The sequence below is a fragment of the Canis lupus genome, chromosome 18 (genome assembly GCF_003254725.2).
Source record: "Canis lupus dingo isolate Sandy chromosome 18, ASM325472v2, whole genome shotgun sequence".
Lineage (NCBI taxonomy): Eukaryota > Metazoa > Chordata > Mammalia > Carnivora > Canidae > Canis > Canis lupus.
In genome coordinates, this window is record NC_064260.1 from 40353836 (window position 1) to 40378732 (window position 24897).

Here is a 24897-nt window from a genome sequence, read left to right on the forward strand (position 1 = left end):
GCACAAAAGAATACAGGAAAATAACAGAGATCTAAGCTATAGGGTTCTGATCTAAGCCCTGCAAAACACAATAGAAATGAAATCTAGCAAGGCTCCAAATGGAGGGGAGGTGTATGTACATGAAAAAGAAATAAAACATAAAATACACTTAAAAAACAAAAGACCTGTTCTCATCCTCTGCTCTTGGGAGAAAGTTTTCCATTCTCTAGGACTCATTTTTTTTTTTTTACCCAAAAAGTAAGGAAATGGGAAAAAGTTGCCTCTAGTATCCCCATTGAAATTCTAATATCCCATTCATATGCTTCTACTACCTAACTGATCTTAACTTGTCTAAAGCCAGGGGTCCCCAACTAGCATAAAGTTATGAAAAGGAAAAACTGAACAAACTGAATGAAAAAAAAGATAAAAAAAAAAGAAAAGAAAACATAGCTGGGATGAGTAGGTGACTTGATTCAAAAAACTGGACAAGTACAACATTGAAATGAATGGCTGAGAAACCGTATTTCCTCCTATGTTGAATCAAACAGTTTTACTGAATACAGTGAGCCATCCATCACACACATCTCACCTACACTTACTGCATTCTGAGCTTTGTTTTTCTGTAACAAATAGAGATATCATTGATAATTCATCTTATTGCTTCATTGTCTTTTGCACAAATCTGATTATTCTAGTTACTGCCAATACTTGGGTAAGTCTTTATGGTAGAGTACGTGTGTGTCTGTATGTGTATATGTGTGTACAGTACATTTAAATATGTACATAGTCTTTGTTTTTTAAAAAAATATTTTATTTATTTATTCATGAGACACACACATACACAGAGAGAGAGAAGCAGAGACACAGGCAGAGGGAGAAGCAAGCTCTATGCAGGGACCTTGATGTGGGATTTGATCCCAGGACTCCAGGATCATGCCCTGAGCCAAAGGCAGGCCCTAAACTGCTTAGCCATCCAGGGATCCTCTGTACATAGTCTTTAAAAAGATTGTCTCTGGAGATGCCTGGGTGGCTCAGTGGTTGAGCATTTGCCTTCTGCTTGGGGCATGATCCTGGAGTCCCAGGATCCAGTCCCACGTTGGGCTCCCTGCATGGAGCCTGCTTCTCCCTCTGCCTGTGTCTCTATTTCTCTCTATCTCTCTCTGTGTCCCTCATGAATAAATAAGTAAAATCTTTAAAAAGAAACAAAAGATAATCTCTGATGTTGATGCATTCACAGATTTGAAGATAAGAAACAACAAAATCATGTTTGTTGTCCCAGCTTGGAATCTCAATGGACTCCTACTTACTCAATTTTTAACGATGGATAGTTTAGTGTTTCTCCAATTTCTTTGATCACTGGACTCATTTGGCCAGACTTTTAAACAGATAACAGTATCTGTGCTATGATTTTCTAATATGTTAGGCCATAGTTAAGGAGTATTAAAAAATCTGTATTTTTAACAAGTTCATCTTGTAATTGCTATACATTCAGTGGCACCTCTGAGCATTTGGACTTGGAAACAGCAGGACTGAATAATACCTGATGCTCTTAGAGCACAAAATGGCTATGAGTCAATGAAATCTAAGGAGCCCTACCTGTTCTACTAACTGATGCAAGGGAACTAAATTTGAACTAAGAAAACAGTGTAATAAATGAATATTATCCTTTTGTAAATTTCCTCCACAACATTTTTTTTAAAGATTTTATTTATTTATTCATGGGAGACACAGAAAGAGAGAGAGAGAGAGAGAGAAAGCCAGAGATACAGGCAAAGGTAGAAGCAGGCTCCATGTAGGGAGCCTGATACGGGACTGGATCCTGGTATTCCAGGATCATGCCCTGGGCTGAAGGCAGGCGCTAAACCGCTGAGCCACCCAGGTATCTCAGCATTTACAACATTCTTTCATTCATGTCTTTGCACTAAAGTCTTTCTAGCCAGAGATGTTATTCTGACATACCTAAGAAGGTAAAAGCTGAGAGATTCATTACTCTCAAAGACCAAGAACCAAGGCATATGAAATAGCATTCCTTTCTTTCAATGGCTTTGTACATTTATTTCATTCACAAAATGTCCTAATGGTCTAGCCCAGAAGAACTCAGAGATTCTACTCTTGGATCCTTGGAAAGAGATGACCAAGAATCATTAGAACCTAGACTCTCCCCAGTTTCAGTAGGAGTGAGACCTGTTTATACCATTCTATATCTACCTAATATGATCACATCATTGGCTATCAACCACTGAAGTTTTATAGTTCCTATATCTTTTCAACCTTTCTGTTGCAGAGGAATAGATATGACTTTGATTAGAGCCTTTGTTGATGAAAAAATAATGGCAAACCTTTTCATTTTCCAGATGAATATTCATTTATTTCATAATGGACAACAATAAAAATGTGTCTCTCTATGTCTTCCTACCACTGGTTACATTTCTGTCCTGGGAGTAGTGAAAACATTTTTAAACATGTTTCCTTGTATCACTCAAATTAACATATAAAAATAGTTTTCATGTTCCTCCATATCTCATCCTTAATAAAAGGGACAGTTCAATAACCATGCATTGCAAAGAATATAGATTTTTTTTTAATTTTTATTTATTTATGATAATCACAGAGAGAGAGAGAGAGAGGGGCAGAGACACAGGCAGAGAGAGAAGCAGGCTCCATGCACTGGGAGCCCGACGTGGGATTCCATCCCGGGTCTCCAGGATTGCGCCCTGGGCCAAAGGCAGGCGCCAAACCGCTGTGCCACCCAGGGATCCCAAGAATATAGATTTTAGAAAAATAATTTAGAAATATTACTAAACAAACAACCACAATCCACAAAATATTTCCCTCATAAAGTCAGAACAATACCAGGATGTTCACTCTCACTGCTTATATTTAATAGTTCACTAAATATTTTAGGCTGATACATTGAAAACCACAAGACATTAATGAAAAAGATGAAAGATTACACAAATAAATGGAAAGATATTCTATAGTCATGGATTAGAAAGATTAATATTGTGAAAATGTCTGTAAAACCCAAAGCTATCTATAGATTAAACCAATCATGATCAAAATTCCCATTGGCATTTTTTACAGGAAGAGAAAAAAACTATCCTTAGTCTCTTTGGAACCACAAAATACCCTGAATGACCAAAGCAATCCTGAGAAAGATTACTTGATTTTAAGCTGTATAACAAAGCTATAGTAAACAAACAGTATGATATTGGCATAAAAACAGCACATGGAACAGTGGCACAGAATGAAGAACTCAGACAATTGCATACACATATACACAGTCAACTGATTTTTGACAAGTGTCTAAAGCACACAATAGGGAAAGAACAGTATCTTCAAAAAGTAACTTTGAGAAAACGGTATATCCATGAAAAAGAATAAAATAGGACACGTATCTAACACCAGTCACAAAATTAACTTGGATTGAATCAAAGACTTAAACGTAGGACCTAATACCATAGAACTCCCCAAAGAAAACAGAAGGGGAAGGATTTTTGACATTAGTCTTGTAAATTTTTTCCTGGATTGGATAGAAAGAAAAAAAAGCAGACAAAAAAAAAATCCAAAATGAACAAATGGGACTACACTAAACCAAAGAATTCTGCACAGTAAGGAAATGACATTGAAAGGCAATCTACAGAATGAGAAAATATTCACAAAACTTATAACTGTTAAGAAGTAAAAAATAATAAAAGAGAAAAAATTATATTGAATTTATAGAACTTAATAAAAAGTAAGTAAATAAATAATCCAATTATAATTAGGCAAAAGGCCTAAATAGTCATTTTTTCAAAGAAGACATATAAAGGGAAAAAGATATGCAAAGGTACTCAACATTACTATCAGGGAAATGTAAGTTAAAATCGCAATTGAATGTCACCTCATATCTGTTCAGATTGTTATTTAAAACAAAGACAAAGGTAACAAATGTTAGCAAGAATGTGGCCAAAAGGAAACCCTTATACACTGTTGGTGGAAATGTAAAATGGCAAGGCCATTAGGGAAAACAATATGGTGAGACCAAAAATTTTAAAAATGTACCACCATAGATATGATTAACCAATCCTACTTCTTTTTAAAAATGAAAAGGCAATCCATGGACTAGGAAAAAAAACTATATAAGCACACACAATTAAAAGTCTGCTTCTCCCTCTGCCTATGTCTCTGCCTCTGTGTTTGTGTGTCTCTAATGAATAAATAAATAAAAGCTTTTAAAAAAAGTAAAGTATATTTAAATTCCAGTTAGGTAACATACAGTTTAATATTAGTTTCAGGTGTACAATATTGTGATTCAACGCTTCCATACAACACTCAGAGGTCATCACAAGTGCTCTCCTTAATCCCCATGATTATTTAACCCATCCCCACCACCTCCCTTCTGGTACCATCACATTGTTCTCTATAGTTAGAAGACTGTCTCTATTAAAAGGTTTGCCTCCTTCTTTATCCATTCATCAGTTGATGGATAGTTGGGTTGTTTCCATAATGTTGCTATTGTAGATAATGCTGATGAATGGATACAGAAGATGTGATAGATGTGACATAATTTTATATGTGTGTGTAGTGTGTTATATAAATGTATTATATGTGTATATATGTAAAATATATGTATGGTATATATATGTGTATATATATATATATATATATATATATATGACAGAATATTACTCAGCCTATAAAAGAATGAAATCTTGCCATTTGCAATGACATGGGTGGAGCTAAAGAATCATACTAAGCAAAATAAATCAATTAGAGAAACACAAATGCCATATAATTTCACTCATATGTGTTACTTAAGAAATAAAGCAAACCAGTATGGGGAGGGTGTGAGAAAGAGACAGAGAAGGAGGCAAACCAAGAAACAGTCTTCTAACTATAGAGAACAATGTGATGGTACCAGAAGGAGGGGGGGATGGGTTAAATACTCATGGGGATTAAGAAGAGCAGTTGTGATGACCTCTGAGTGTTGTATGGAAGCATCGAATCACAATATTGTACACTTAAAACTAATATTAAAGAAAATGTGGTTTATGTATACAATGGAATATTACTCAGCCATTAGAAACGACAAATACCCACCATTTGCTTCAACGTGGATGGAACTGGAGGGTATTATGCTGAGTGAAGTAAGTCAATCGGAGAAGGACAAACATTATATGTTCTCATTCATTTGGGGAATATAAATAATAGTGAAAGGGAATATAGGGGAAGGAAGAAGAAATGTGTGGGAAATATCAGAAAGGGAGACAGAACATAAAGACTCCTAACTCTGGGAAACGAACTGGGGATGGTGGAAGGGGAGCAGGGCGGGGGGTGGCAGTGAGTTGGTGACGGGCACTGAGGGGGACACTTGACGGGATGAGCACTGGGTGTTATTCTGTATGTTGGTAAGTTGAACACCAATAAAAATTATTTTATTAAAAAAATAAACTGCATGTTACCTAACTGGAATTTAAACATACTTTATTTTTTACGCTTTTATTTATTTATTCATGAGAGACAGAGAGAGAGAAGCAGAGACATAGGCAGAGGGAGAAGCAGGCTCCATGTAGGAAGCCCAATGTGGGACTCCATCCCGGGACTACAGAATCACACCCTAAGCCAAAGGCAGATGCTCAACCCCTGAACCACCCAGGCATCCCTAAACGTACTTTAAAAAACATACAAATGGCCAATGATAATATGAAAAAAAAATGCTCAAAATTATTAGTCATCAGGGAAAGCAAATTAAAACCACAATAATATATCACCACATACCTCCTCGGATGACTACATGGAAAATAACAATACCAAGTGACAAGAATATGGAACATTTCTTGTGGTTAAAATTAGAACTTTCTGTTTGTGTATTGATATCTCTCTACAATTTTAATGTTGCCTAGTATTCCTTATGAACCAGACCACGATACCAGAAATTGCTAATTGGGTCCCTATTAGAGCTTCTGTTTAATTTCATAGCCCTCTGATGAACATGAAAAACAACTTTTGGAGACAGGGACTTTAATGGCTACCATTCCACTAATATTAATCCCTCACTGCTCTAGCACTGACACAATCACTGACACAATCAATAGCAGGTTTCCAGAAATGTTTTTATATTGTTAGGGAGGTAGACATTCTCTCTGTGAACTGAGTCAACAGGTTAAAAACATCACAGGTCTCCATACCCAAATTATGTCATTTTCTTCTTCACATGATATTTAGCTTTCCGGAAACCAAAAGTTCACAAAAATAAAGGGGATTCTTGCATGGTTGTGTTCCAAGTAAAGGAAATGCAATTCCCTATTCAAAATTGGGTTTTTCTCAACCATGTCTCTTCAGCATACCTGCTTCTAAGACAAAGTCTTTGCATCACAGAAGATGATTCCAGAGAGAGAAAGCAGCAGCTCTAAGCCAAGGTCCTTGAACCTTTTTGGAAACCACTTTTAAATATCCATGCAGTGCCAGAGGAAAATATTGTGGGGGGTTTACATTTCCAGAGCAAGATTCATTATAGTAAAAATGATCCATTTATTTGAAAGTGTTTCCTCCACATTTCTTGCCTCTTGTCTATGGGACCAGAGCCATCTGGAGGTCATTTCATGATAGTGTTTCAAAATAATTCATTCCAAATTCAAATCCCAGATTCTCAATAAGGGATTTTGAGACTTTAGGCTAAAAGGGAAGATTTAGATTAGGAGAAACACCTTCTCAAGGGCCATAGATTTGTTATTGAATTACCTAAATAGTCTGTGTCTGTGTGTCCTGTGTTTCATACTGATAGTTTACTATCCAAGAAGAGGCCAGTTTGAAGATGGAATTATTTCTGAAAACCCCTAAACATCATGGAGATAATCTAATCTATTTAAGGTAATGTTTTCAGTAGCACTGAAGCATCTTAAACATTGGTATTTTCTCTTTTTAAAAAGATTTTATTTATTTATTCATGAGAGACACAGAGAGAAAGAGGCAGAGACATAGGCAGAGGGAGAAGCAGGCTCCATGCAGGAAGCCCTATGTGAGACTTGATCCTGGGATTCCAGGATCATGCCCTGAGCAGAAGGCAGATGCTCAACCGCTGAGCCATCCAGGCATCCCAAACACTGGTATTTTCTATATAGAATAATCATTATGTTTCAACAATTTCCAAACAAAGTAATATTATACCCTCATATCCATTAGTCAAAAGATAGTTGGTAAATGTCATTAACCTAAACTGACAAATGAAAACTTTGAGGCTCGTACAGATTATACAAGTTATGGAACCCAATTTTTGGACACAAGCACTTTCTTTTGACATAAGACACCTCCTTTAACATTCGAGGCTAATCATGAGCATGAAAATCAAATGTAAGTATGCTCCACACACAGTTACACATAAATATGTTTAATAGATGACATAAATCATCAGTCATTTAGTCTAAGCATGACCAGAGACTGTCTTTCCTGAGGTTAACTGCTATGCATAACGAGAGTCTTTCTGGCTTCTTGACAAGTAAAATTAGAGATAATTCTTCCAGAGATTATTGCATGTTTTCTGACTGAACTCAAATTACTAATTCTTCCTATCTCCAGTGGGCATACAGAGTAAAAAAATTAGGTGAAAGCTCTTTGTGTAACCACAGTAATGTGGTGGAGATGTTCATATATGTTTCCTCAATCAATTTTCATAACACCTGAGATGTGGATATTATCATTCTCATGTTAGAGATGAGAAAACAAGAATGTAAGTTGCCAAAAATTATACCCTGGAAAAAGAAGTTGCAAGTGGAAAAGGCAAGATTCCAATCAGTTTCTCTGATTTTCAAACCAATACAGTACACACTTAACCACTGTGGTAGTCATTTTCAACATTGTGCAGGAGACTCTGGAAAACCATGTTTGTAAGAGGATTGTAAAGAGAGGAAATGGGGCTGCATAAAAGGCTAAAGTAAAAGTGCTCTGCAATGAAACTAGCACCCCATTTTCATGAATATTTAGGGATTTCAGTGTGTGTGTGTGTGTGTGTGTGTGTGTGTGTTGATGAAATTGCTTCATATGCATTTGCCTCTGAAATAGCATCAAAGTGATTATGGTCATGTCAAAAGGAGATTACTAGCTCACATTATAAGCAAGGATTAAAAATTTGGAGGAATAAAAGGTCACAAGTAAAATTTATGTAATCTTGTCTCTCCCCATTTTCATCTGCTTGATCTATGGCAGGATTCTTAACTTCTCTACATTTATATCTCTTGCTGTGTAAAAGAAGTATAAAATAATAGTGATAATTATCTCATAGGTTTATAGTGAGGATTCAACAATCACATTTCTGCAAAACCAGAACAACAACCATCCAATATGTTTTAGTTGATATTATCATTATTATTATTCTGAACATCAGTCTCTGCAAATGTTTCTTCATTTGAAAATGGATGAAATAATGCTAACCACACAGGTTATTACCAAGTACATAGGAATCAATCATTAAAAAATACAATTATCAGTTGGCATAATATGTTGGGATTTTGAAAACTTGTATTATCTTATTTTATAATAGCTCCTGGAGACTTTTATTACATTCCCATAAGAAACACCCTATTCCACTTCTTGTCAACTATTAGAAATGGTCTGTGACTGGACTTTCTGTCTCTGGCTGACATCCCCTTACTGAAGCTCAGCCGACATCATCCAAGACACACAAAGGTCTTTCACAGAATTATATCCAAGAGCCACTCATCCTCCAACCCCTTATCATTCTTCCACTCCACTTCCAAAGGGTAAAGAAAGAATTCTAGCTTTCCATTCACAGCTTGGACATCCATTCTTTATCATTCTTTTGAAACTTAGCTTCCAGTATGTATGACTCCTTCAAGATAGTCTCTGTCATCTCAGATGATGAAGTGTGCCCAGACGATCTTCAAGAACTCAGAACTTACTTGCTATCTCACAAAACCTCATGAGAATCCACAACTCATTAGAATTCAGGCTGCTACATTTACTAGATGTGGAAGCTTACTAAATACAAGGTTACATTAACATAAGGGATTTCTTTTTCAAGTCATGTAATTAAGCATAATATGAAAAAATGGAGACTAGGAACAACGTGACAGAATTTGTGCTACTGGGGCTCACAGAGAATCCAAAGATGCAGAAAATCATATTAGTTGTGTTTCTGGTCATCTACATCGTCTCTATGGTAGGAAATGTGCTCACGTGGTCACTATCACTGCCAGCCCATTATCGGGGTCCCCCATGTACTTTTTTCTGGCCTATCTCTCCCTCATTGATGCCTGCTATTCTTTTGTCAATACCCCTACACTCATCATAGAGTCACTCCGTGAAAAGAAGACCATCCCATTCAATGCATGCATAATCCAAATCTTTGGGGAACATTTTTTGGAGGTGCTGATGTCATCCTGCTTACTGTGATGGCCTATGACAGCTATGTAGCTATCTGCAAGCCACTGCACTACATGACCATCATGAATTAGCAGGTATGTGGCCTGCTCATGGCAGTGGAGTGGGTGGGAGGCTTTCTTCATGCAGCCATACAGATCTTCTTTATCATCCCACTACCCTTCTGTGGCCCTAATGTCATAGATCACTTTATATGTGATCTGAATCCTTTGCTCAATCTTGCCTGCACTGATACCCACACTCTCAGATTCTTTGTTGCTGCCAACAGTGGTTTCATCTGTGTCTTAAACCTCCTCCTCCTCCTCATGGTCTCCTATGTGGTCATTCTGCACTCCTTAAGGAACCACAGCTTTGAGGCAAGGTGCAAAGCCCTCTCCATCTGTGTCTCCTACATCACAGTGGTCATCCTATACTTTGTGCCCTGCATATTTGTATACATGAGACCCGCAGCTACTTTATCAATTGATAAAGCTATTACAGTGTTCTATACTACAATAACTCCCATGTTAAATCCTTTAATCTATACCTTGAGAAATGACCAGATGAAAAATGCCATTAGGAAACTGTGTAGTAGGAATGCTAGTGTGGGTGACAAATAAATGTGCCTGGAGCTCAACAATGATTCAACTGAGGCAAAGGTCAAACAGACATGATGGATGATCTCAGCAAGGAATACCTACGACATAAAAAAAAAAAATTACTGCTTTGGATCATTTTTGTACTCAAAAGAGCAGAAATGGGTGCAAGAAAAGGAACAATAATCCTAGCTCAGGATCTTTCTTTGCATATTTGGACAATGCTACCAAGTTGGGGCTTAGTTTTACTAGTTGCATTCATGTATCTGGATTCAAAAGCTTTCACCCATATTTTAAAATTAAAAATATATTGGTATTGAGCAGCAGTCTCTATAACAATCCAAAATGTAGTCATTGAAGGGATCCTGGGTGGCTCAGCAGTTGAGCATCTGCATTTAACTCAAGGCATGATCCCAGTGTCCCGGGATAGAGTCCCACATCAGGCTTCCTGCATGGAGCCTGCTTCTCCCTCCGCCTATGTCTCTGCCTCTCTCTCTGTGTGTCTCTTGAATAAATAAATAAAATCTTTAAAAACAAAACAAAAATAACAAAATGTAGGCATTGCTAATATTCCCATTTTATAGGCAAGGAAAAAAAAGGGGGGGAAGTATCAAAATATTTATACTGAAGATTCACTAATTGGAACCTACCTGATTTCTCAGACCATGATCTTAAATGCTGTGATACAGTGCCAGATAATGATGACAGAAAGATGATTATAATTCTTACAATTTATTGAAAGAGGGATCATGCTGGAAAACATATATTTTATATATATATGTATGTATGTATATTATATTATGTATATTATAATATATCTTAGAATATTATATATAGAAAACATATACAAGTTAAATATTACATACATACATATATTAAATTTCATAATATAATTATTAAAATTGTTATATTTCTATTAATTAATTACCTATAACTAAATTCTAAGGAGATTTAATTAATAACTGTTCAATTTTAATTATCATATTTGTGGATAATATATCCACTGTAATATTGTGCTTCCTAACTACTTTAGGCATATAAAGGAAGGTGAATAAAAATAAAATGTAGAGAAGAAAAATATTCTAGAGTATAGAGAATACTCTTTCTATTTTTATTCAATTCAGAGTTTGAGATTTTGAGCAAGAACTCTTTGAGAAACCACTATTTGTTTTAACTTCTGCTTAAATTCTATAATGAGAAAGAAATTGAAACTGACATTCTCAATGAAAGAGCATATAATTTATATTGATAATCTCCCTATTTTCAGCAAGATTTCCACATATGAATGTGAGCTGTTCATGTTATTTATGTTAATTAGTTTACATTTGGATAACACTTCATGAGGAAAGGTATTTTGAAATATATTTGGCTCCATGTAAACACAAATCAACTTCAGGACAAATATATTCCATTTATTCCATCCATCCCTCACTCAAAATCAACAGAAATGTCTTGAGCCTAAAGAATAATATATCAGACACATTGATGGTTGCTGGTGCTTCAGTGGTAAATGGAGAGGAACCTGGTCTTTCCTTTAAAAAGCTTCTGATCCAGCGAGTCCACCGAGAGGGAAAAGTAAAAAGACAACATCCTGTTTTAAATGATAGAGAAGTGGCAGCTCAAGGTGCTATGAAAACATGTATGACGGACACACAAGAAAGACCCAGGGGTTCAGGAAAGCTTGCAAGAATGAAAGGCCATATGAAATGGAATTTCAAACTGGAAATCAAGTCAGCAGAATGAATACGTACACTTCAGTTGGAGTAGAATCATTCCTAAGAGAGAGAACACATAACAAAGGCCAGGGGGTGAAAATCAGTATGCAGGAATCCTGGTGAATACAGTGTGACTATTGGTATTAATAGATCTATAAGTTCAACATTATTTATTAAACTCTCACTATGTGCCAGGCAGTGTACTACACAATGAACCTATAAAGGGTAAATAGCAGGAACATGAACCTGGAGAGACTGGAATAGGGAAGATGCAGAAGGGTCTTATGATCTTGTTAAAGCCTACTGCACAATATCATGGGGCAAACATTGGAAGGCCTTTTGAACCAGTGAGTGATGCAGCTGGATTCGAGTTTGAGATGATAGGCGTATGAGCTATCAGTGTGAGAAATGGGCTGAAGGGAACAAGAGTAGCAGCAGGATGTTACTGTCATGATGTGGGTGTGAAAGGATGGAGCCTGAACTCTGGTGGTGGCAGTGAGTTTGTTGAAGGTGGTAGGCTCTGCTGAATCTGGCTCCACTTCCTTCACTCCTCCAATGTCCCAGCTGTTGTGTGTCTGGACTTGGAAGAGCTCAGAGCTCAGAGCCCCCACCTTCTCTGCACATTTGCACCAGAACAAAATTATAGGCTATGCCCACCATCCTGGAACACAGCAGCAGCCAATAGACATCAGGCTGGCCCCTTTGCCTTGAGGTGGAGCCAGTCCTGTATCATAGTGTATAACTTCAATTCCTGTGGCATCAAGCTGAGCCAATCCCCAGTTGAGACCATACACTTCTTCCTATGTTGTAGTAGCTTCTCTCAACCCTTCTTGTAAATCACTTTCATGAAAATCCCCATCTCAGAGTCTACATTTGAGAATCCAAACTAACACAGAGACATGGGAGACTTAAAGAAATATTTAAGTATATAAACAGAAGAACTTGACATGGGATGATGATTAGAGAAAGAAGTCAGGAACTTTTCGAAAACCCAGATTCTTCCTTCGATTACTAGGAGGATGAGGGAACAGGGAAGTTGTGTCTGCTTTGCCAGTTGAAGTGACTTTTCTGTCTTAGTCTGAAGGATTAACCCTGCATTGCCTAAGCACATGTAATATGCACCTCCTGAAGCAGCTGACATGAGAGAAGGGGCTGATTTTTCACAATATTCACCCCCAACTCCCTCTATGATCCTGCATCTATATATAACTAGACATGAACCTCAGCAGATTCCTAGAGGTGAAGTACAAAGTGTTTTCCATGAGGAGCAAACTACACACCAAAATAACTACATGTTTTCTAATTTGTAAAGATAGAAATTGGATAATCGCCCAAGAAAAATAAATTCAACCCAACCACATTTCTTGATACGGGTTCACTAAGCAGAGATTCTTCTTTTAATGTTGTGGCTGGGGGAATGAGGAAATGCTAACGGTATTTATGCTTAGTGGCTAAAGCATGAATCAACAGGTGGCCCAGTGTAAGCAAATGAGAAATGTCTGACTTGCTTTGGTTTAACATACAGGGTGATATTTAAAGCATGAAGAGATTGGAATGTTAGAATTCCAATTCTAGAATCCTAAATTTGTCATTTAGGGTTCAGAAGACATACTTTTCATCATGACCAAGAGAAAGAAATTTTCAGGCTAGTGCCAGCCTCCTTGAAAAACTCTCTGATCACTGTTGTCTGTAGGCTAGACCTTTAGTGTTGCTGAACTGGAAAATCCCAATGCAGTGGGAGTTATTTGAACCCAGATAACAGTGGCCAAGTGGTAGCCCTCAAACTCCTTAAAGGCAAGGTGGGCATGCTTGGCCAGACGAATCAAAAAGCAATCAGAATAATTGATACAAGTAGATTTACAGTGTTGGCTCTGTTATGTTGGTGCTCCTAGAAGTGAAATAGAGAGGAAGCCAATACAAGTCTTACTTGATCCATGTTAGCGAAAAAAAGGTCTAGGTTAAGTAAACTGAAGTAAACTTAATCATGAAAGCAGGGATTCATGGCCTTGCAATCAATTCCCCGATGGAACCAGTTTATAGACTCAAAATTCCTTGAATAAAGTAGAGATTGGATCCCCTTTAGGAAGGACCCTGGGACATTGCTAAAAATGTCTATTTTAACCTTCCCCAAATAGAGCTTATGTCTTTCTGTCAGTCAAATTGTGCATTAGAGATAAAAAAGTGAGCAAACCTTTCAGGAACATTCTGGACACTGTGGCCTAAAATGGATTCCAGGTCAACCAAAACAACAGTGTGGACCCATCAGCTAGAGCAGATGCTTACACAGGACAGGTGTTTTTGGAGTTTTAGCTCAAGCCTATATTGCAGTAGGTCGAGTAGGTCACTGAACCCATCCTGTGGTTACTTTCCAATTTCCAGAATACAAGAAGAGTGCTTTTTTCCTGGAAGGTCTTTCCATTTACTCTTGTGTCCCTTTGGCATATTCTTAGCACAGTGGGAACATATGTTCGTGTGCATATGTTAGTACTCCCTCACCTTCTAGTATTATAAGATATTTCTTGTACATTCATCTTGTATATTCTGCCCCTAGACCTAGAATCATACATTTCTTTAAGAAATCTTAATTCATTTTCTTGGACAAAAGTATCAGGAACCATGTCCTGGGTGCTAGATCACTAGATAATCACTTTTTTTTTTTTTTTGTCAGAAGATGTCACTTATGGTCCAAGTAAACACCTTTAATTGCAAGAAGAAATCACCATCTTCCCATAATCTATTCATACATATTGAAGTTTGAGTTCTTTATCACATCAAGCTCATGTATCTTAATTAAAAGGGGAGGAACACTTTAGGGAATGACAATCCCTGGACTCCTATATTTTGCATCATCCCTTTTTAAATACTACTGCAGGAAAGGCAAAAGAGAAGCATTTCCCAGTCAAAGTTCCATGTGAGAGTGACTTTCAGAAAGTGCGGGATGAATCCGGGACCAACTTTGTCTTCTGGCATGGGGAGAACCTGAGCTTCAGGGACATCAAAGAAATCAGAAATCACTTTAGAAATACTTTTTTTTAATTCTCATTTGAGCGAGAATTTAATTCTTCTCTTTCTTGAGCAGAAAATTGGGCAACTGAACATCCTAACCTTTGCATAAGCTCTTGTCAAAACTGGTGAGATCTGTGTTGGGGATTAACTTATGGATTTAATACTTTGAGCAAATTAATATGATCAATGCCACAGTGCACATCTAACACATTGAAAGCATTTGCTGAAGGATAAAAAGTTTAAGGAATTTTCTAGAAGTATTTTACAATTTAAGGTAAGAAGACAAAATAGTAATGCACAGCAAATAGATAAATAGGTAAAGAGATAAGCAAACAGAAATAATATCTATTTGAATGTTTCAGGAAGTGCTCTATGGAGTTGATTTATTTGGAAGAAGTAAGCTTCTCTTTTCAATGGTAACTGAGTACTGAATAGAACCAAACACTATTGGACTGTATCAATAAGATATTCTCTGAATTCTTTCATTCATTTTATGAATAGTTCCTATTAAATATGTATTTTTTTCTAAAAATCTTCAATGAACAAATAAAAATTACCTTCTTTATTATACTTCTTTAGAATACATGCCACTCTTCTATTATTATGTAAACTATACAAACGTCTCAAACTATATTTCTATAAGGTAGGTAGGTAGATGATAGATCAATAGGTAGACTGATAGAATGATTGACAGATAATCTTTTATAATACTTAATTGTTACAAACCACAAACAAATTTTCATTCCTCTTTCTGAAGAGTTGGACAAAGAACATATCTGGCAAACTTTTAAGTGTAGTGAATGGCATTGTGGTTGGAGCTTGAGGTGGTAAAGAGCTTTGAGTCCAGAACTGCCTCTACAGCTGAGTTGCCCACTTTCTCAAACACTTAAACCTTCCGCTGACCCTGGTAATCTTGCTTTTCCTGCAGCCCATGTCAGAAGACAGTTCTTATGAGCCAGTAATATGCCAATATGATTTACAACCCATATAGAAGGATGAGTTATTAAAAGCTTTATTTTTAATGCAGCATAATTATGACATATTTTGAAATACCAAAAGGAATTTATTATGGAGGTCATCCTCCTAACTTTGATTCCAGAATGCTATTTATAATATATATGATTACTATTATATATAATAATATTATATAATATTGTATGATTTTTAAAAGTACAAAATTTTAGGGGTGCATGGATGGCTCTGTGGGTTGAGCATGTGCCTTCAGCTCTGGCCATGAATTCAGGGCCCAGGGATTGAGCACTGCCTCAAGCTCCCTCTTCAGTGAAAAGTCTGCTTTTCCTTCTGCCCCACCCTCCACTACTGCTCTGTTTCTCTTGTTCTATATCTCTCTAAAAAATTAATGCCATCTTTAAAAAAACTAGATTTTTTTATGAGAGAAACTAAACTTAAAACTGTAAAAGACTAGAAATTATTGAGAGTTAAAGTAACAGGAAATAAACTTAGTCAAGGTAACAGGTTAAAGTAAGTTTCACAATGGACTGAACCAATTGACTGAATGTTCATTGCTAAAATATTGATTGTTTTTCTCTTGTCCTCTCTGTCTCTCTCTTTTAGGTTTCACTAAGGAAAACACTATCAAATGTTTCTACATCTTTCCTTGAATGTTCAGAATATTGGCTAGAACCTATTTTATAACTGAACTATCAGGTTGAAGTGGTGTGAATGCACATTATGCAAATCATGATGAGCTTTTCCCATTTTGCAACATGCTACTATAACAGGTCCTTGCTATCAAATAAAAATAGACATTCAGCTCATAAAAATACTGTCTCCTACCAAATCCTCTAAATTTACATTTATTTTGCCTAAATAATCAAATACGCTAATATTACTAATAAATTTGTTTCCATAAGCAACCAAGTGAATAAACTGTGAATAAAATATTATGACTTCCACATTATTCAGAAGAAACCAACAAGGATGGTGGGGATTATCCACTGGTAAGTGGCACTTCCACGGTCAAGCATATGGGTAAAACCTACATATAAGGATATTCATTTCATAGAATGAATGCTTCCTTGCAGATTAATTATTTCTAACCTACATTTTCTCCACTTGCCTGAAATAATGAAGCAAAATATCAGTATTACTGAGTTCATACTGTTAGGATTGACCCAAGATCCTATGAAAAAGAAAGTGGTATTTGTAATCTTCTTCATTTTATATGTGGGAACGCTGGCAGGAAATTTGCTAATTATTGTGACCATCAAGTCTAGCCGGACACTTGGGAGCCCCATGTACTATTTCTTATTTTATTTGTCCCTTGCTGATTCCTGCTTTTCAACTTCCACAGCCCCCAGACTAATTGTGGATTCACTCTCTGCAAAAAATATCATAACTTACAATGAGTGCATGACTCAAGTCTTTGCACTGCATTTCTTTGGCTGCATGGAGATCTTTGTCGTCATCTTCATGGCCGTTGACCGCTATGTGGCAATCTGTAAGCCCTTACGTTACCTAAACATCATGAACTGGCAGGTCTGCACCATCCTAATTGTTCTGGCATGGATTGGATCTTTTATCCATTCTATAGCCCAGATTATCCTGGCTTTGAGATTGCCCTTCTGTGGACCCAATTTGATTGATCATTACTGCTGTGATTTGCAGCCCTTGCTGAAACTTGCTTGCATGGACACTTATGTGATCAACCTACTGTTGGTGTCTAATAGCGGGGCCATTTGCTCAAGCAGTTTTGTGATTCTGATGATCTCCTACATTGTCATCTTGCATTCCCTGCGAAACCACAGTGCGGAAGGGAGGAAAAAAGCTCTCTCTACTTGCACTTCTCACATCATCGTAGTAGTCTTATGCTTTGGTCCATGCATATTCATATATACACGGCCTCCAACCACCTTCTTCATGGACAAGATGGTAACTGTATTTTATACTATTGGGACACCTTTTCTCAACCCACTGATTTATGCACTAAGGAATGCAGAAGTGAAAAATGCCATGAAAAAGCTATGGCATATCAAAATTACCTCAGAAAGCAGAAGATGAATTGAAGACTTTGGTTGATTTCTTAATCAACCTAATTACTCAGGATGTCTCTTTGCATATTTGTTTTTCTTTTTTTAACTTTTATTTATTTATGATAGGCACACAGTGAGAGAGAGAGAGGCAGAGACACAGGCAGAGGGAGAAGCAGGCTCCATGCACCGGGAGCCTGACGTGGGATTCGATCCCAGATATCCAGGACCGCGCCCTGGGCCAAAGGCAGGCGCCAAACCACTGCGCCACCCAGGGATCCCTCTCTTTGCATATTTGGACAGTGCTACCAAATTGGGGCTTAGTTTTACTAGTTTCATCTTAATGTTTAAAAAATTAAAAATATATTGGTATTGAGCAGCAGTCTCTATAACAATCCAAAATGTAGACATTGCTATTATCCTCATTTTATAGATGAGGAAATGGAAAGGGAGAAGTATCATAAAATTATACTGAGGGTCACATCAGAATCTTCATGATTTCTCAGACCACACTCTTAAACGTTGTGATACAGTGCCAGACAATGATAACAGAAAGAAGATTATAATAGCTACCATTTATTGAACTAGGTATTATGCTGGACCACATATAATATCTATCTATCATCTATCTATCTATCATCTATCTATCTATCTATCTATCTATCTATCTATCATCTATTTATCATCTATCTATTACAATATGTATATGGGTTATGTATTATAATATATATTAGTATATATATTAGAATACTATCTATGGCATACATATCCATGTTAAATTATTTTATATGTGTACTCTATATCATATATAGAGTTAGATATAATTTTATTTCTATTAATTCATTACCTACAACTAAATTCTAAGGAGGTTTCATTAATAACATTGCACAATCTTAATTATCATAGTTGAGGATAATATGTCCACTCTAATATTCTGGTATGTAACTACTTTAGGACATAAAAGTGATGTCCATTAACCACTAAGAGGTAGGTGAAGAATATAATACCTTGTTTAATTTCTTTCTTGTAGTCTTCAGGATCATTTTATTGCTCATGTCACTCATCTTATGTTGAAAAGCCATTAGACAATTTGATGACCCAGGACACCTGGGTGACTTAGTGATTGAGCATTTGCCTTGGCTCAGAGCATGATCCTCAGGTCCCAGGATGGAGTCCTACATTGGACATTCCGCATGGAGCCTGCTTCTCCCTCCCTTTGTCTCTGCCTCTGTCTCTCATGAATAAATAAATAAAATCTTTAAAAGAGAAGAAAATCCATGACTCAAATCAAAGATTATTTTAAAGTCAGACATGAATCTCTACTTTTTAATATACATTTATACTCCATAAAGATCTTGCCTGCTACCTAGGATAGTTTCTCCAAGTAGAAAAATGACTAATGCATGATAAATGTTGTATAAAAAATAAAAGTATAAAGGAAGGTGAGTAAAGTCAAAATATAGAGCAAAAATATTGAGGTGTAGGGAATAGTCTTCCTATTCTGTTTGATTTGAACTTTGAGAATTCTAGCTAGATGTGTTCAACAATTAGTTGAAAATTAGTTTTAACTCCTTCTTACACTGTGTAACGAGAAAGAAATTGAAGCTGACATTCTCAGCTTGATTCAAGAAACTGAAATTGAACCTGTTGTCAGCAAGATTACATCATATGAATGTGAATTGTCCATGTTATTTTTCTCTGTTAATTAGTTTAATTTGTGGTAAGATTTCATTATGAAAGGATATTTTTAAAAATATGTGCCTCCATCTACACACAAAACAATTTCAGGATAAATATATTCCATTTATCCCATCCATCTGTCGCTCATTATCAATAGCAATGTCTTCAGCCCAAAGAATAATATATCAGAAACACCGATGGTTGTGGGGCTTCAGTGGTAAAGAGAGGGGAACCTGGTCTTGTTTTCACAGAGATTTACATCCACTGAGAGAAACCCAGAGGAAAACAGAAAATGACAACACCCTGGTATAAAGGATAAGGTAGTGGCAGCATGAAGTACGAGGAAAGGATGAATTAGGGACATACAAGAAAGGTTCAAGAAATGTTCCAAGAGGAAAGGACATACAAAATGGAACTTGAAACTGGAAATCAAGTCAGCAGAGTGAATATGTACACTTCAGTTGGAGTAGAAGCATTCCTGGGAGAAAGAATACATTACAAAGGCCAGGGAATGAAAATCAGTATGCAGGAATCTTGGTGAATTGAGTGTGACTATGGGTGTTAATTCATTATACATTCAACAATTATTCATGGAAATCTCACTATGTGCCAGGCAGTGTGCTACACAATGAACCTATAAAGGGTAAATAGCAGGACATGAACCTGGAGAGACTGGAATAGGGAAGATGCAGAAGGGTCTCATGATCATGTTAAAGCCTACTGCACAATATCATGGGGCAAACACTGGAAGGCCTTTTGAACCAGTGAGTGATGCAGCTGGATTCGAGTTTGAGATGATAGCTGTATGGGTTATCAGTGTGGGAAATGGATTGAAGGGAACAAGAGTGGCAGCAGGATGTTACTGTCATGATGTGGGTGTGAAAGGATGGAGCCTGAACTCTGGTGCTGCCAGTGAGGATGTTGAAGGTGGTAGGCACTGCTGAGTCTGGATCTACTACCTTCACTCCTCCAATGTCCCAGCTGTTGTGTGTCTGGACTTGGAAGAGCTCAGAGCTCAGAACCCCTACCTTCTCTGTACATTTGCACCAGAACAAAATTATAGGTTATGCCCACCATCCTGGAACACAGCAGCAGCCAACGACATCAAGCTGGTCCCTTTACCTCGAGGTAGAGCCAGTCCTGTATCACAGTGTACACCTTAGATTCCTGTGGCATCAGCTGGAGCCAATCCCTGGTTGGGACGACACACTTCTTCCTATGTTGTAGTAGCTTCCCCCAACCCTTCTTGTAAATCACTTTCATGAAAATCCCCATCTCAGAGTCTACATTTGGGAACCCAAACTAATACAAAGACATGGGAGACTTTAATATTTAAGTATATAAACAGAAGAACTTGACATGGGATGATGATTAGAGAAAGAAGTCAGGAATGAAAACCCAGATTCTTCCTTAAATTTTTGCTAGAAGGTTAGAATAAGGAACATGAGTCTTTTTTGACATCCGAAGTGGCTTCTCCTTCTTAGACTAAAGGATTAACACTGCATTGCCTGATTAAATGTAAGGTTCCCCTTCTAAGACAGGTGTCTAACTGAAGAGGCTGATTTTCCTCATGACTTAACCCCCCCACCATCCTCTTTGATCCTACACCTTTGGATTCCCAAAATCCCCAGCAGTAAGGTACAAACTGTAACTCATGAATACAGTACACTCAAAATAACCGAGTGCTTTCTAATTTGTAAAGACAGAAATTGGATAATCATGGAAGAAACATAAAGTTCCATCCAGCCAAATTTCTTGATATGGGTTCACTAAGCAGAGATTCTTGATTTAATATTGTAGTTGTGGGACTGAGGAAAAGCTAATGGTATTTCTGCTTGGTGGTGAAAGCATTATTCTAAAGGGGGTCCAGTGTAAGCAAATGATAAGTGTCAGACCTGCCTTGGTTTAATATAGAGGGAAGGTATAAGGGCATGAGGTGATTGCAATGTTAGAATGGATTTATCATGTAAGGGAGGATCCAGAAGACATACTTTTCATCATGAACAGCAGAAATAAATTTTCAGGCTGGTGCCAGCATCCTTGAAAAACTCTCTGATCACTGTTGTCTATAGGCTAGAACTTTACAGTTGCTAAACTGGAAAATCCTAATGCAATTGGAGTTATTTCATGGGGGATAACAGTGACCAAGTGGTAGCACTCAAGCTCCTTAAATGCAATGTTGGCATCCTTTCCATAAAGGGAGGTTCCAGAATGCATAATATGAAGAGATATACTTTGCAACTGGCAGTATCCCCATCTTGGTTCTTTGACATGTGGACTGAGGGTTATTATGGTGAAAAGACAAATGGAAGCATCTATAATTGCCTCTACCTAGGAAAACAGTAAACTAAAAGCAAATGTGCATCCCTGGAGGAATCCTAGGGATTAGCACCCCGATCAAAGACTTGAAAGATACAGAGGTAGTGATTCCCACAATATACATATTCAACTCACTTATTTGGCCTTCATAAGAGATAGATGGATCTTGGAGAATGACAGTGGATACTTATAACTTAACCAGGTGGAGACTCCAAGAATTGCAACTGCTGTACCAGATGTGGTTTGTTGCTTGAGTAAATTAACATATTCTCTGGTACCTGGTATGCAGGACATGATTTGGCATTTTTTAAAAATATTTTATTTATTTATTCATGAGAGACACAGAGAGAGAGGCAGAGACTTAAGCAGAGGGAGAAGCTGGCTCCCTGTAGGGAGCCCGATATGGAACTCAATCCCAGGACCCCAAGATGATAACCAGAGCTGAAGGCAGATGCACAACTACGGAGCCACTAAGGCATCCCTGGCAAGCATTTCTCTCCCTTTCAATAAGGTCTACCAGAGGCACTTTGATTTCAGCTAAAAGGCCAGCAATATACCCTTCACTTCCCTCCCTCAGGGTGTGTCAACTCTCCACTACTGTTATAATTCAGTTTATAGAGACCTCTATTGTCTTTTACTCTACAAGATAACAATACTGGTCCATTATATTGATGACAAAACATTGATTGGATCTGGAGATCAAAGTGCAATGTAAACACTGATTGGATCTAGAGATTAAGGTGTAGAGATCTAGATTTATTGGTAGGGTATTTCTATGTCAGAGGATGCAAAATAAAAACAATTTAAACTCAGGTAACTGAAACTTAGTGAAATTTCCATGGTCCAAGGGGTATAAAGCTTATAAAGACAGTTCTTCTGAAGGAAAAAATTAAGATGGAAACAGAGAGGGAGACAAACCTAAGGGATTCCTAAGTATATTGAACAACAAGTATAGAGGTTGCTGGCAGTATGTGAGTCAAGGCATGGGGTAAGTGGGTAATGGGCATTAGGGAGGGCATTTGATTTAATGATCAGTGGGTGTTTTACACAATAATTTTATTCCAAAATTAATAATACACTATATGCTAACTTGAATTTAAATAAAATGAAAACAAATATCCCCTAAAAGGGGATCCCTGGGTGGCGCAGCGGTTTGGCGCCTGCCTTTGGCCCAGGGCGCGATCCTGGAGACCCGGGATCGAATCCCACATCGGGCTCCCTGCATGGAGCCTGCTTCTCCCTCTGCCTGTGTCTCTGCCGCTCTCTCTCTCTCTCTCTCTCTCTGTGACTATCATGAATAAATAAATAAAATCTTAAAAAAAAAACAATTATTCAAATATCCCCTAAAAATCCCCTAAAAGAAAGTGCATCTTGGTCTATCTATTACTTCTAAAATCAAAACATGTACAATACCCAGTAGGTATCTTGGATTGGGAAGGCAAAAGGTTCTTCATTTGGATATTTTACTCTGGTCTACTTATAGACTCAAAAAGCTGCTAGTTTGAGTGGAGCTCAGAAAAAAGAAATATCTCTGTCTCCTGTCCATTCTGTGGTATAAGCTACTATTCCACATGAGTGCTATGATTCAACACATCTAATCATGCTTGATATGTCAATGGTAGAAAGGGATGTTGCTAGAGTCTTTGGCAGTCCTCCATGTATGAACTGCAGGGCAGGCCCTTAAGATTTTGGAGCAAATTCCTGACGTCCTCTATAGGCAACTACTAGCCTTTTGAGAAATGGCTCTTGCCTGCTACTGGGCCTTGGTAGAGACTAAACACTTAACCAGGGCTGAAGGTGGCACTAAACTTCTGAGCCACCAGGGCTACCCAGAAACTCTTCTTAATGTGAGACTTGTCAATTGTCTCTGGTTTATTAGTTATTTATATAAGCGGTTATATCAATAACAACTTGTGGATTTTTTAAACAATGAGGTACATTTCAATTCAGTGTCATTGATTGTGTTACTCAATATTTTTTTTCCAGTTTTTGGCACTGGGTGATGGAAGGGCTTTCCATTGGCTCTTGTGTCCCTTTGTAATATTCTCATTACACTGTGAGTGACTGTGCATGTGTGTGTATGTGTTAGCATCCTTATCTTCTAGCATTACAAGGTACTCCAATTCATCTTGCACAAACCTAGAATCAGCCATTTCCTTAAGAAGTATTAATTCACTTTCTTGAATAATGATATCAGATACCAAGTCCTGGACTCTAGACCACTAGTGGTGATCACAGGTTTTTCATTCTATTCAAAAGATATTATTTATGACCGTATTAAACACCTTTAATTGCAAGAAGAGATCACCTTTTCCCCATAATCTATTAATACATATTGAATTTTAAGTTCTGTATCACACCTAGTTCATGTGCTTTAATTAAAAGAGAAGGGACTCTTTAGGGAATGACTTTCCCCAGACTCCTATATTATGCATCATTCCTGTTTAAATACTGCTGCAGGAAAGGCAAAGGAGAAGCATTTCCCAGTAAAAATTCCAAATGAGAAAGGATTTCAGAAGATGTGGGATGAAATCAAGACCAACTTTATCTTTGGCATGCAGGCAAGAACCTGAGCCTCAGTGACAGCAAAGAGCTCAAACAGAATTTTAGAACACTTTTTTTCTTTTTTAATTCTCATGTGAGTGAGAAATTCTTTTCTTTCTTGAGAAGAAAAGAGGATGACTGAACATCCTAACCTTTGGATAAGCTCTTATCAAAACTGGTAAGATTTGTGTTGAGGATTAACTTACTTGTATTTAATAGAGAAAATTTATCTGATCAATGCTACAGTGCACACCTAACACTTTTTTACATGTTAAATTTGTGAAAAGATAGAAGGTTTAGAGAATTTTCTAGAAGTGTTTTACAATCTAAGGTGAAGAGTTGGAATAAAAGAAATGGACATCAGCTCCTGGTGGAGAGATAATCAAATAGAAATAATACCTATTTGAGTGTCCCAGAAAATATTCCACGGAGATGATGATTCTACTTTGGAAGGAGTAGGAGCCTTTTTCTTTGGTAACTGAGTATTGAATAGGATGGAAGAGTGTTGGATTGTATCAAATTCTCCTAAAATTTTCATTCATTTTATGAATACTTATTATTAAATATGTACTTCTTTCTAGATGCTTAAAATCAACAGTGAACAAATAAAAATCACTTTATTTTGCTTCTTTCATGTATGCCACTCTTCCATTATTATGTGAACTATATAAATGTCTCGAACTATAATTCTATCAGGTAGATAGGTAGATA

The 24897-nt window shown here is 37.1% G+C and overlaps 1 protein-coding gene and 1 pseudogene across 1 annotated transcript; both read left to right on the top strand.

Moving 5' to 3' along the window:
- The first annotated feature begins 9025 nt into the window (after nt 1-9025).
- LOC112663635 (olfactory receptor 4C46-like) lies at nt 9026-9956 on the top strand (annotated as a pseudogene).
- A 6785-nt stretch (nt 9957-16741) lies between these two features.
- Nucleotides 16742-17674, top strand: LOC112663115 (olfactory receptor 4C11-like). The gene has a single exon (XM_025451696.3). It carries the CDS (start codon nt 16742-16744, stop codon nt 17672-17674), a length of 933 nt encoding a protein of 310 aa, XP_025307481.1.
- Nucleotides 17675-24897: the final 7223 nt, after the last annotated feature.